The sequence below is a fragment of the Camelina sativa genome, chromosome 14, assembly GCF_000633955.1.
Source record: "Camelina sativa cultivar DH55 chromosome 14, Cs, whole genome shotgun sequence".
Lineage (NCBI taxonomy): Eukaryota > Viridiplantae > Streptophyta > Magnoliopsida > Brassicales > Brassicaceae > Camelina > Camelina sativa.
The window spans coordinates 14,056,712-14,069,364 of record NC_025698.1 but is presented as its reverse complement, the minus strand read 5'-3'; the positions used below and the strand labels follow the sequence as shown (position 1 = coordinate 14,069,364).

The following is a 12,653-nucleotide window of genomic DNA, read 5'->3' as shown; positions in this document are numbered from 1 at the left end:
AAAATTTACCAACTGAATGTATATATAAACGGAATAGACAAACGACTAAAGAGTAACACACAATGAAGGTTCGTTTTCATACAAATATGATCTTTTCATGGAGGTACAAGTGACGATTGGCAATGTTTTTTCTTTTGATAAATACGATTATACGAATATAGCAATCATGTGGTTTCTTAAGCAGAACACGATAATAAACTTAGATGTTGAATTGTCCATAGTTACTTACTATGGTACTATTGAGGTGAACACATCATGACACTTACATTTTAGAGTACTTGTACTTTATTTTACGAAGCAAAATAATAACGAAGCCATAAAAAAATAATTCAAAAAATCTTTTATATATATATATATATATATATATATATGCTGGAAAAAAGTGACCCTTAAAAGTAATAAAATTGCTGAAAGGCATAATTGCATGCAGTGGTCTCTGCGAGTGCCATTGTTAAAAGTTCCTTTACACGCATACCATACCACTCTTGTGTTGTGGTTCTCAATTTGTTTGGCCTTATTTCTCTATCATGCCTAAAATTTAAATTATAGCTGGGCCAAACTCATCTTCTTCCTACTAGTATTCGTTCTTTTATTCTAAACTCCCGAAGTTTATAATTAGATATATAATTGTCTTTAGGGTCTCATATTTCTGTTACATGCTAAATCCCTGTGTTTATCTGACTCTTAAAAATCTTGCCCTTTCCAATGATTTTTTCATATGTATTTTGAAAATTTTAACATTAATGCAAAACACAAACGGATAGGGTTTCCAAATAATGTTTGAATTCAAAGAATTTTGCTGTGTTTTAATGTAAACAATCACGTTATCTGTATTTGAACTTTGAAGTAATATATTGTTAGTTTCAGACTTTCAAAAATGTTGTCATTGTGTAATAGATGAAAGTCCTTTGACCGTGTTGTTCATATAGAGCCGTAGAGGTTATGCAGTTTACAAACACATATACTCAAATGATATATCAACATTCTCACGCTAATACTATTTGTAAACTACCAAATATTATCTCTGGTCAAACATTATAAAAGTTTCTTGATGAAATCTGGAAGAAATATAAAAACAAAATTTAGTTGATAAAAACACTTCGACGGAGGAAAGAGCTCAAGGGATAAAGAGACTTTTTGGTGTTGCGGAGTTGAGGGGGTGGGAGTTGGTTGAGTGAACTCCAGCCACGCTAGCTCCATTTGCTGATGACACTCCCTTACTTGCAAACATCATCAAAAATTAATTATTTTGTGATAAAATTAGTAAATTCGCTGATTATTCGCTAATTGTCTCTCTATTTTGATCTAATTTTCAGTGTCACAAAGTAGCTTTTTATCTTCTAGATATATATTTCCCTTTCTATTTATACTTTTTTCTCTTTTTGAAAAAATAATAATAGTGGACTTTAGGAGTACAAACATTATTGGAAATGTGGATTATTTCCTCCATTTTATACTTATTGGATTCAAACCATCACTAGAAAGTGTTTTGGTCCACATTTGATATTCTTTTTGTTTCAAATTATTAGATATGTTATACAAAAAAAAAAATGGTCCAAAAAGTTAGATGTGTTCTATGATTTTTTATTATATAGATCTCCCTATCATTTCATTTTTACGCAGAAGAAATCTTTTAATAACTATAAATGATATAATTGTAATTACAAATAATTTCTTAGGGAGTGTATTCAATCTAATATTCCAAGTTGAATAGAACCCCCCTTAGTATATGTGAAATCTTATATTTTGAAACATGGCGAGAGACTAGGGAGTATACTTTTTTTTTTGTGTGTGTGCTAATCCAATCAACTATACGAGTAAATTTACATTAAAATTTAGAAATGGAGTAGAGTTGGAGAAAATTTCAACTATGATATAGAATTACTCTATTTTGAAGAAAAATAAGTTGGAAATGCTTTGAAATTAGATGACCATTGTTTATTTGCGGTTGAATGCAGAGCCACTCCAGCATATTTTAGGCTACGTACAAATGAAAAATAAAGAAATCTATCAATATAAATGAGTTTTATGGAAAAAAACATTTGGTGAATCCACAGGATCAATAAAAAAAAGTTTTTTCTACCGTCAAACTTCATGTGGGCTGCTAAAGTATATAAATTAACATAGCTAATGCCGCAAGCTCATGCTTGGTTTCATGGCCGGTATAGTAATAGTACCGCTAATTTTTACCGCACTGGTGTATACATAAGTTACCTATGTGGTTAAATGTTACCAATAAATAACACCCATATGTAAAAACATTATAAAAAGATACATAAGAAAAAAGGTGAATCTTGATATAAATGTACAGAGCAGCAAGTGGGAAAACAAAGACCAAAGTCATCTTCCTTCTTCTCAAACCAAACAAACCACCAAGAAGAAGTGACATCATGTCTCCTCCTCCTCATCTCCAATGGCTAACAATCTCCTTTGCCCTAATCCTCTTTCTTAGCTCTTCCAGTGTTCTGTCCCACTCCTCCGATCGGGTCACCAGTTTACCCGGTCAACCCCAAGTAGGATTTCAGCAATACTCCGGTTATGTCACTGTGGACGACAAGAAACAGAGAGCTCTGTTTTACTACTTCGCCGAGGCTGAAACTGATCCAACCTCTAAGCCTCTCGTCCTCTGGCTCAATGGAGGTTCGTTTCAACTTTCAAACCTTCACTCTCTCAACCACCAAATTTACATTATATAGAGACAGTACATAGAAAAAATGAGAAATGTGAGTGTAAATGCAGGACCAGGATGTTCATCTTTGGGTGTTGGTGCATTCTCAGAGAACGGACCTTTTAGACCCAAAGGACCAATCTTGGTCAAGAATTACCATAGCTGGAACCAAGGTTACTAAAATTAGAATCAAGTCTTGTTCTTCAACAACCCAAACTTTTTATAAAGTCTTGATTTTTAAATTTTGTTTGGTTGTGGTTGCAGAGGCTAATATGTTGTATCTGGAGACACCTGTTGGAGTTGGATTCTCTTATTCAACTCAGAGCTCTTCTTATGAGGGTGTCAATGATAAGATCACTGGTTAATCTTCTTCTCCCTTAAACCCTTCTTTTTAATTATTTCTTAATCTAAATATTAAGTTTCTTGTTTTTGAGTTTTTGATTTTATGAGAAACTGTGCTTTGCTGAATCTATTGATTTAGACTTTGCATACTTTTCTGTCTTTTTTTTTCTTCCTTTTTCTAAATTCAGCAACAACAGAAAAAAGAAACAAATCAAAAGTACGATTTTGTAACCACCAGAAATAAAATAAAAAAGACATCTTTTTCACACCAAAAAAGCTTTGGCTTCTTTGTTATGATGATATTGATAGGTGTTACTGTGACCTGTGAATGTCATTTCTTTTGTTTTGTTCTTCTTTTTACAGGAAAATAAAAAAAAAGTGGAATATTATTTATATGTTTTCCAAAATACTAAAAGATTCAGCTTTTGTTTCTTTGTTTTGTGTCTCATCTCAGACTCTGACAAAAATAAAGAACAAAAGAATTCGACCTTTTGTGCAGATCACATCTGGGATTATTATTCTCTTCTTCTTGTTTCTTTCTGTTTTGTCTTTTAACTTCTCAAACTCTCTTTTTGTCTTTTGTTTTGGTTTGCCACTTCAGCTAGAGACAACCTTGTGTTCTTGCAAAGATGGTTCCTCAAATTCCCTCATTATCTCAATCGAAGTCTCTTCATCACTGGTGAAAGCTATGCTGGTAATGTTCCCTCTTTTAATTCAGTCAGCTCTCTAGTTGTGAAGTTTCGTAGCTAATGCTTTGATGCAAATGTAGGCCATTATGTTCCCCAGTTAGCTCAGCTTATGATTCAGTACAACAAGAAGCATCATTTATTCAATCTCAGAGGAATTGCTGTAAGTCATAATATGGTTATATATAGATGTTTTGTCATTTCAATATGGTTATATGTTTTTAATCCGGTTTTTGTAGATTGGCAATCCGGTTCTGGAGTTTGCTACTGACTTTAATTCGCGGGCTGAGTACTTCTGGTCTCATGGCTTGATATCAGATTCGACGTACAAAATGTTTACTTCTTATTGTAACTACTCGCGCTATGTGAGTGAGTACTATAGAGGGTCAATGTCTAGTATATGCTCTAAAGTGATGAGTCAAGTTAGCACTGAGACAAGTCGATTTGTCGACAAATATGATGTTACTCTCGATGTCTGCATTCCCTCTGTGCTATCTCAATCCAAAGTAGTAAGCCCTAACGTGAGTCACAACACAACATAACAAACATAAATATTTTGAGCTTTGTTATTTTCTCTGTGACTGTGTTTATGAACTTTGTTTTATTCTTTGGAATGAACAGCAAGTGGGAGAATCTGTGGATGTCTGTGTCGAAGATGAGACCGTGAACTATCTAAACCGAAGAGATGTCCAAGAAGCTCTTCATGCTCGGCTCATTGGAGTACGTGAATGGACAGTTTGCAGCAAGTTAGTAATCCTTTTCTTCTCCAACAGTTTTGCAGATGACTGCAATTAATGTGTAGTAGTTATTGAACAAAAATGGTCTTTGTTTTTGGTTTTCTCTTGATTATGACAGTGTGCTTGATTACCAATTGCTTGATGTGGAAAAACCAACGATTAATATCGTAGGGAGCCTTGTTAGAGCTGGAGTTCCAGTTCTTGTCTACAGGTAATATATCAATGTCTCTGTTAAACAGTACTTATCTTCATGATTTAATTGGTGGATGTTTTCTTGTAAGAACAGTGGAGATCAAGATTCTGTGATCCCTTTGACCGGAAGTAGAACCTTAGTGAGCAGATTGGCCAAACAACTAGGACTGAGAACAAGTGTGCCTTATCGAGTCTGGTTTGCAGGACAGCAGGTAAAGAAACAACATTCTCTAATAGTACAAAGAGAACGATGAAAAACAAACTAACACATTGCTTTTGGTGTTTCAGGTTGGCGGGTGGACTCAAGTCTATGGTAATGTCTTGTCATTTGCAACGGTGCGAGGAGCTTCACACGAGGTCCCATTCTCACAGCCTGAGAGATCACTTGTGCTTTTCAAGGCGTTCCTGAACGGTCATCCTCTTCCTGAAGAGTTCTGATATTTTACCAGGAATTGTTGAGCTTATGTAAGTATAAAAAAAAATAGATTTTGGCAAAAGGCTTATCCTAAGAATGGCTTATTTGATCGGCAGAAAAAAGAATCCGAAAAGCAGAAAGATTTGTTTTTGTAAAGATGTAAAACCTTGTAGGAAGGAAGTTGTATGTTCTTGGAATTTGAGTGTTGTGTTTACTTTGAAGGGTAAATTACAACAGGAGCTTCTACTTGCATTGTTAAGCATTTGAATTGAAGAGCTATGATTGGTTTCGATAGCATCACAGCAATGCTTAACCGCCTTTCATTTTCAAGCGACTCTTGTGATGTCTGATTACATTCTGACAAAAATTTTGTCTCATCTTCCGAAGCTCCTGATACAACCGCAGGTCTCACCGGCCTCACCCTGCAAGATTCAATACAAAATTCCTTTTAACAAGTGTTTGTCGCAATTCTATTGATAGATTGTTCTAAAGTGGAAGCAGTAATAACACCTGCAGTGGAGATGGCATGAGTATTTGAGCAGGTTTGAGTTGTACTTTGTATTGCCACTGCCATAATTTGACATTCTTGATGAGCTTACAAGCCAAGTCTCTTATAACAAACAATCAAAAGAACCATACTTTTACCTAAAACTCGGGAGAGCCATTTTGATTGCAGGTCCCATCCAGTTTCCGACTTTGGTCTCTAAATTTAAGTTGGTCAGTTTGAAACCATAGTTAGATATCAAAGCATGACATCAGTTTTCTCAGAACATATTACTTAGAGCGTTAGAGGCTTAAGTTAAGTTAGGCCAAGAAACAAAGAACTAACCGTCTGATCTAATTTGGATGTTGCAGATATCTGCAGAAGCAGCAGCATCAACTTCACTAACTTTAACCTCCACCATATCCTCAGGATGAGCCAGAGTAGTTCCCAACCCAAATGTGTCCAAGAAACCAAAAGCCCTGTCCCTTTTTCGCTTTGGAACTGCAGTGATTTTCTGTTCACAAACACAGAAATCACTTTTACTCAACACAGTACCTAAAAGAACAATCAAGACACATGTTTCATCCCATTTTCCAAGATTTTAGGAAGAATATATTTTGTAGTGAATAATTGCAATGTCTCCACTTTAAGTAGACAGAAGTAATATTGTTTTCCTCAATTGGTAGTTAAAAAGAAACATATTGAGAGACTAATCAGTAATTATTAAAAGCTAAATCAACTTTAAAGACCAAAGTGACACTAACTTTTGAAAATCTTGCAACTTGGCTTGGGAGTCCTACTTCCTGCAACACCACCATGTCATATAATAATGCATTATTACTCTCTAATCTCTCTTCATTCCATTATTAGAGAGCAAAGAGACAAAAGTAGACCCACCTACCTTGCGTCCATGATGACAAGCCTCATCGCTGTTCACAAGCACCCTCGCAGCCCATCTGAAATATAAACGAGATATTTATTCCAGTTGATAAAGCATGAATCTATTTAACAGAATATTCCCCAACTAGGCCACCTTAAGCTTTACTAAAGAATGATTATACTAGTGCAAGAAGGGGAGACAAAAACATACGCGCATGATGTAGGAGGGTTCCATACAATCCCTGCAATTACAACAAGCTGGAAAAAGCAACAAAAAAAGCAAGAGAAACGATCAAAGAATGTTGTAGGATGATAAGTTTGAGTCAGTAGGGAGAAGAGGAATGAAAAGAAGAGACCTCGTCAAAGACACCAGCGGGACTATCATCGTAGCTAGCAAGGAAAAACCCACCAAGAGTGTATCTGACAAGCATATAAGAAACAGTAATGGTCAAAGCAGTTATAAGAAGGATAATAAACAGCAATGAGAGCCTAGACAAATGCTTTTTACCCAAAAGCTTCAACTAGTCGAAACTCTTTGGGGATGAATGCTCGAGCTGTTGCAGCCTTCACAAGATGAATCTGGTACAACGCACTGAAAGCACATTAAAGATGAAAATTCAGCAACGCAGACACTAGAAGAAGGCTTGAGAAAAATCTTAGAAAAGCTACAAAAAAAAAAAAGTAGAGTTTTTCTTGCCTTCCTTTGAAAATCCAAGGAGGCTTGGCATAGCCAGATGAAATCCTCGTTTTATCAACGTCCATGGATTGATGCAATCTAGGTGGCCACATGTAAAAAAAAAGAACATATACCTTAAGAGACAAGTTAAGAAGAAACATGAGCAGACATGGGAGCTTGCTCAAATCAAACTTACTACATACACCTAGTATCAGAGAGATGTTGTTAACAAATTGAGCAAAGATCCAAAACTTGAGATCAAAATCTGCAACACATTCAATCAATGAAACTATACCAAAAAAGGGTGTACATATTACATATAACAACAGATAAGATAAAAGACAGAATCCTAAACACAAGGTAGGCAAACAACACAGTCATATATCCAAATTGCCAACTTTTTCTCTAATTGTAAACTCTAATTTGGGTATATAATCCCACTGCAAGAAAAAAACACTACAGATTTTTGAGGACGCAAAGACTCGATGTCTTCAATATCAAAACACAAACACAAGAATTGGAAGAAGAGGAAGAAGAAAAGAAAAATCAAACAGAGTGTAAGTAACCCAGAAACTGTTGCATTGGAGAGTGTCCGAAGAAAATTAAATTAGAAAAAACAAGCGATAACCCAAGATTAGGATAGCAATTCACAAGTAGAGAGATTAGCAGAACTCTACTACTACATTATAAAAAAAAAAAAATTGGAAGAAGAAACAAAAATGTAATACAAGAAGAAGAAGAAGAAGAAAAATCCAAACCTCGTTTTACAAAACCCTCGAGAACTGGAACCGGGGTTTCAAGAGAGGAATCAGATAAGGAGCGAAAGGTTTCGCCTTTAGCGAGATCGAAGACTGTGAATTTTGATTGAGCAAAGTGTTCGTTCTTTTATGAAAAATAAAAATGAAAACTTTTTAAGTAAATTCCAAAGTCTTTTAGTAGTGTAAAATAAAAAGAAGAGGAACCGACAGAGAGAAAGGGGAAGGTTCGTTGGTATTGGTAATAGAAGAGGAGGAGGAGAAGTGGATTGTGGATAGGCTTTTTTTTTTTTGTGTTCTTTTCTTTGTCCAATCAGAAAAACTTGTGTGCTCCTTTCTCTCTTTGAAGCTTTTTTTTTCTTGATTTCGCGCCAATCCCAAGTTAACATCATCCTCCACTTTCTTCATTAGCTAATCATTTAATTGATTGTCTAATTTAATCAAAGGAATAGTTAGGATAAAACATGTTTGTTGTTGTCATCTGATTCAATAAATTTACAAACTGTGTAACGGTTAATGTTGGTTTTAAGCCTCTTAATTTGTTTGTTTTAACTTAGTTTAGAGGGGTTTATTGGTTCTATGATTTTAATGGATTTGGAAATCCAAACAAAATTCATGTGTTATTCAATCATTGATTTTAAAATACTTATCAAAATTATGTGTTATTGGTTCTATGATTTACAAATTCTTGTTAAAATACTATGTTATTCATTTAATGATTTGTTTTTGGATTTCAAAATCCACATTATGTTTTAAATGGATTTGAATGAATTTGAAATTGCAAAATAGAAAGATTCAAATCCAAAGATAAAACATTTATTTCAAAATTCATGTTTTTTGATTTTTAGAATTTACAAATCCATATAGATTTCAAACATTTATTTCAAAATCTATGAATTTTGCACAGCCTATTATTTCATGTACATGTTGTATATGTATCACAACGGATGGCCATAGTTCTCACCATTTTTCTCATAGAAATCTTTTTATATAGTTTTGTCAACGTAATTAAGCAAAACGAGGATAGAAAACTAGAACCGCCGATCACTTAATAAATCAAAACTTTGGAGACAACGTTTTTGGCAAAAGAGCTAGGTGCGATTGCATAAGCTAGCCGCAGCTTTTTCATTTGTCTATTAATAAAGTTAGTGGAAACTTTTTTATTTCATTTTTCTATCATCTATTTGTGAATGTCCGTCCTAAAGCAATCACTTTAAAAAGATCTCACAAGTCACAATCTGTCATTCATACAGATTCATCAGGATCTGCATATATCATAATATACGCCTAACTTTTTTCTGCATAAATCTTAAGAGTATATTTTAAAAACACAGACTAAAATATAAAAATGACAAAAAAAAAAAAACATTATAACCTTTAAAGTAATCAGATTCCTGAGGACAATAAACAATTTGGGATTTGCAACTATCATTGTAACATGGGATCCATCTAGAAGGAACGGCGGATCCACGTTAGAGTAGGGAGGAGCAGTTGCTACTGTCAAATTTTTTAGACAAATGTTATTTTATAACAGTTTTGAATTATGATTTTGGTAATAAATTCTTTTTTACCCTTGTTACTCAGTTTTTTCTATATTCACACGTTTTTTACATCAAATGCGTCTTCCAATCTATACAAACCCAAGTTAAAAGTCCAATTTGTCTATTTATTTTACCAATATTACAACCCGTATACTTTTAATAGCATTGTGTTACTTAAAAAATTAACTAATTTTTTTTAAATAGGTTGTCTTTCTTAAATAAAATTTGAGTTATATTTTTCACCAAAAAACTTGAATTCTTATAATTTTTTTTTTCCGTTTCAGTTAAAATTTGCCCTTAAAATTTGACTAAATTTTTTTTCTAGATCTGCTACTGTCTAGAAGTACATCTTGCAAATAACGTTATCAATTGATGGGAAACCAATCAAGTAGTTGAACCTGTAAATTTCCTTATTAGAAGCAAGTGGTGACACTACATTGTTTGGAATTTTGTGAAACCGCTGGGCGCTGGCTTAGTAGGTTCGACTCATGTCACTCTCAAGATATGCTTACGATGGACTGCGAAATTACTAGATTTTCTCTTTTACGTCAAAAGATAATAATTGCACATTTTGACATTAAAATATTAGCGAATCTTATCTATAGTCCGTCGTCCATGTTTTTCTTGTACTTGTTTTATCATTTATGGAAGCCTAACCCACTTTTGAATAAGATATATCATATACTCTATGAACACATCATGCATAATCTATTCATGACTTAGATGCTCACACAAAATATAAAAAATAAAAGATTTAACTCATTATCTCTCTGTGAATGCAAGTACATTTTAGACATCATGGAAATATTTTGAAAGCTCAAACGACTAGTCCACTATCCACCACGTCAGCATGTTCGCCCCAAGGCCGCCCCAACCCTTATCCACGTTTGTTCCAACAGTATCTCTATTAGCATCGTATGCTTCTTATCTTTTTTTTAGTCGGCCAACATTTCTTTCCATTAAAGTGAAAAAGAACAGAGTTTTACATGATTAACAGACTCAAGAGATAACCATTAGAGAGTTTTCAATTCTAGTTTTTTTAGTTAATACATCAGCAAATGCATTTGATGTCCTACTAACAAATGTGAAATGATGGAGACTAGTGGACAACGCAAATATGTCTTCCAAATAGCCTTGAACTTTTGCAATCTCATCCGGTGGCTTGCCTTGCTTTTTAGCTTTCTGTAGATATGTATAAATGGTCTTCGAGTCTCCACAGAAAACTACTGGATGGTAGTCCAAACACTTGACCTGGAGGAGTGCCTCTTTGATCGCAATGGCTTGTGCTTCAAGAGCTGAATTGATGGGTTCAATTGATGAGGATCCTTTGAGAATACATTTGCCCTGAGTATTGTGCATTGTCCATCCTATCCCAGCTCTGCTTTGATTATTTAGCCATGACTCATCTGTATAACAATAGAGGGAATTAGTTTGGTTTAAAACAGCACCTTTGGTGGCTATATTAGTCTTCTTCTGCTGTTCATGCTTATTGTCGTGAGTCAACAAGCCATTGTTCGCCTCCTTCCATAGTCTAAAATCCATGAGGGCTTTGCGTATAATATTGGGGATGGACCATCTTTTGTTGTTGTAAAGAAGGTCATTGCGAGCTTTCCAAATCCGCCAGCCAATGAATGGGAAAATGTACTCCTTTGGGGAGGCTACGTTTTCCGCTGAGATGAGAATCTGAATAATTTTAGCAAGAGAATTGTGAGAGTCTAGCTGACCTGCATTGATAGGCACAAGAGAAAGCTCCCAAACTTCTCTTGATATTCTCCAGTGGAAAAGGAGGTGTATGATGATCTCTTGTGCTTCTCCACAAAAATGACATTCTCGTGGAATATTTATGTTCCTCAATACCAATGTCTCAGCAACCGGAAGAGCATTATGAAGGGCTCTGCACCAAAAGTGCTTGATTTTCGGTGGAACATGCAAAGACCACAATGATTTCCAAAGTTTATTTACTATTGGGATAGACTCTTCCTCCACTTTTGTGAGTTGATGGTAACCTGACTTTACTGAATAATGACCATTTTTGGTAAACGTCCAAATAGGAATATCATGTACCTTGGCGAGACGTGGTCTGATCCTCCGAATATGGCTAATATCTTGTGGGTACACTAAGTCGCGTAATTTCTCCTCATTCCACTGATTCGTGCTTGGTGTTAGAAGATCCACCACCTTGAGTGAGTTTTGATTTGTCTGATCTGGATTTGCTCTCCTGGCTGGACGAGGAGGGTTATCAATCCACGGATCTTGCCATATTCTCACAGTGTTACCATCTCCTACTCTCCATTTGAGGCCTTGTTGGACAAGTTGTATACCTTGGTATATGCTTCTCCAGGCATGACTAGGCCGATGTCCCAGCTTTGCATCCATCAACACCGATTGTGAAAAGTACTTAGCTTGGAGGACTCTTGCAAGAAGGGATTGAGGTTCCTTAAGCATTTTCCATGTCTGTTTCGCTAATAAGGCAATGTTGAAGTGAAGAAGATCTTTGAATCCCATTCCTCCATATTGCTTCAGCTTGGTCATCTTGTCCCAAGAAATCCAAGGTATTTTGTTCTTGTCTTTTGCTCTAGACCACAAAAACTTCATGATTTGTCCTGTAGATGATTTTTGATTTTCTGAGGTAGCAAAAAACAAGACATTGCATAAGTAGGAAGAGCAGTAACAACAGCTTTAATTAATACTTCCTTCCCTCCTGGAGATAAGAGTTTAGAATACCAGCTATTCAACTTGTTTTGCACTTTCTGCGATATATAAGCAAAAACATTTTCTTTATTTCGCCCTATCACTTCTGGCAAACCCAGATATTTCCCGAACCCGCCATTTTTATTAATCCCTAGAGAATTCATAATACTCTGCTGGACATTTGGGTGGACAGTCTTACCAAATTGAATAGCCAACTTTTGGAAGTTGACATGTTGGCCTGACGTTGCTGCATATATCCTTAGTAAATTGATAACTCTTTGGCATTCTTCTTCATCAGCTTTACAAAATATAAGGGAATCATCATCAAAGAACAAATGGGATATAACAGGGCCATTCCTACTTGCTTTGAAACCATGAATGTGATTTGCTTTGACTGCTTCTGAAATTAAAGCAGATAATCCTTCTGTACATAGTAAGTAGAGATAAGGTGAGAGAGGGTCACCTTGTTGAAGACCTCTTTGTGGTATGAGCTTTTTGGAGGGGGAGCCATTAAGAAGCACTGAATAGGAGACTGTTGTGATGCACTTCATGACCCACTGGCACCACTTATCTGCAAAACCTAATCT

The 12,653-nt window shown here is 35.2% G+C and overlaps 2 protein-coding genes across 5 annotated transcripts; one reads left to right on the top strand and one right to left on the bottom strand.

The window, feature by feature from the left end:
- LOC104741416 (serine carboxypeptidase-like 45) lies at positions 2,250–5,292 on the top strand. Its single transcript, XM_010462278.2, has 10 exons — positions 2,250–2,640; positions 2,740–2,841; positions 2,933–3,028; positions 3,612–3,704; positions 3,780–3,859; positions 3,936–4,217; positions 4,318–4,442; positions 4,552–4,644; positions 4,720–4,837; positions 4,914–5,292. Exons 1-10 carry the CDS (start codon positions 2,304–2,306, stop codon positions 5,061–5,063), a joined length of 1,476 nt encoding a protein of 491 aa, XP_010460580.1. The 5' UTR covers positions 2,250–2,303; the 3' UTR covers positions 5,064–5,292.
- LOC104741417 (protein NEOXANTHIN-DEFICIENT 1) lies at positions 4,794–8,130 on the bottom strand. 4 transcript variants are annotated; one of them, XM_019235263.1, is made up of 13 exons: positions 7,838–8,130; positions 7,276–7,344; positions 7,101–7,178; positions 6,912–6,995; positions 6,760–6,823; positions 6,615–6,661; positions 6,422–6,480; positions 6,289–6,327; positions 5,870–6,079; positions 5,686–5,743; positions 5,551–5,607; positions 5,207–5,462; positions 4,794–5,059 (listed from the first exon to the last, which is right to left on the bottom strand). In XM_019235263.1, exons 3-12 carry the CDS (start codon positions 7,163–7,165, stop codon positions 5,252–5,254), a joined length of 894 nt encoding a protein of 297 aa, XP_019090808.1. In that variant the 5' UTR covers positions 7,166–7,178; positions 7,276–7,344; positions 7,838–8,130; the 3' UTR covers positions 4,794–5,059; positions 5,207–5,251. The 4 variants fall into 4 exon arrangements, with proteins under 4 accessions (XP_019090808.1, XP_010460582.1, XP_010460581.1 ...); XM_010462280.2 differs by having other exon boundaries at positions 7,283–7,344; XM_010462279.2 differs by lacking the exon at positions 7,276–7,344.

Excerpts from the sequence above, each read along its gene's own strand:
- LOC104741417 (XM_019235263.1), bottom strand. The coding sequence starts at position 7,165 with ATGGACGTTGATAAAACGAGGATTTCATCTGGCTATGCCAAGCCTCCT. Across the intron at positions 6,662-6,759 it reads CCGCTGGTGTCTTTGACGAG|CTTGTTGTAATTGCAGGGAT; the intron begins GTCTCTTCTTTT and ends TGCTTTTTCCAG. Across the intron at positions 5,608-5,685 it reads ATGGCTCTCCCGAGTTTTAG|TGGCAATACAAAGTACAACT; the intron begins GTAAAAGTATGG and ends AAATTATGGCAG.
- LOC104741416 (XM_010462278.2), top strand. The coding sequence starts at position 2,304 with ATGTACAGAGCAGCAAGTGGGAAAACAAAGACCAAAGTCATCTTCCTT. Across the intron at positions 4,443-4,551 it reads GAATGGACAGTTTGCAGCAA|TGTGCTTGATTACCAATTGC; the intron begins GTTAGTAATCCT and ends TGATTATGACAG. Across the intron at positions 4,645-4,719 it reads GTTCCAGTTCTTGTCTACAG|TGGAGATCAAGATTCTGTGA; the intron begins GTAATATATCAA and ends TTGTAAGAACAG.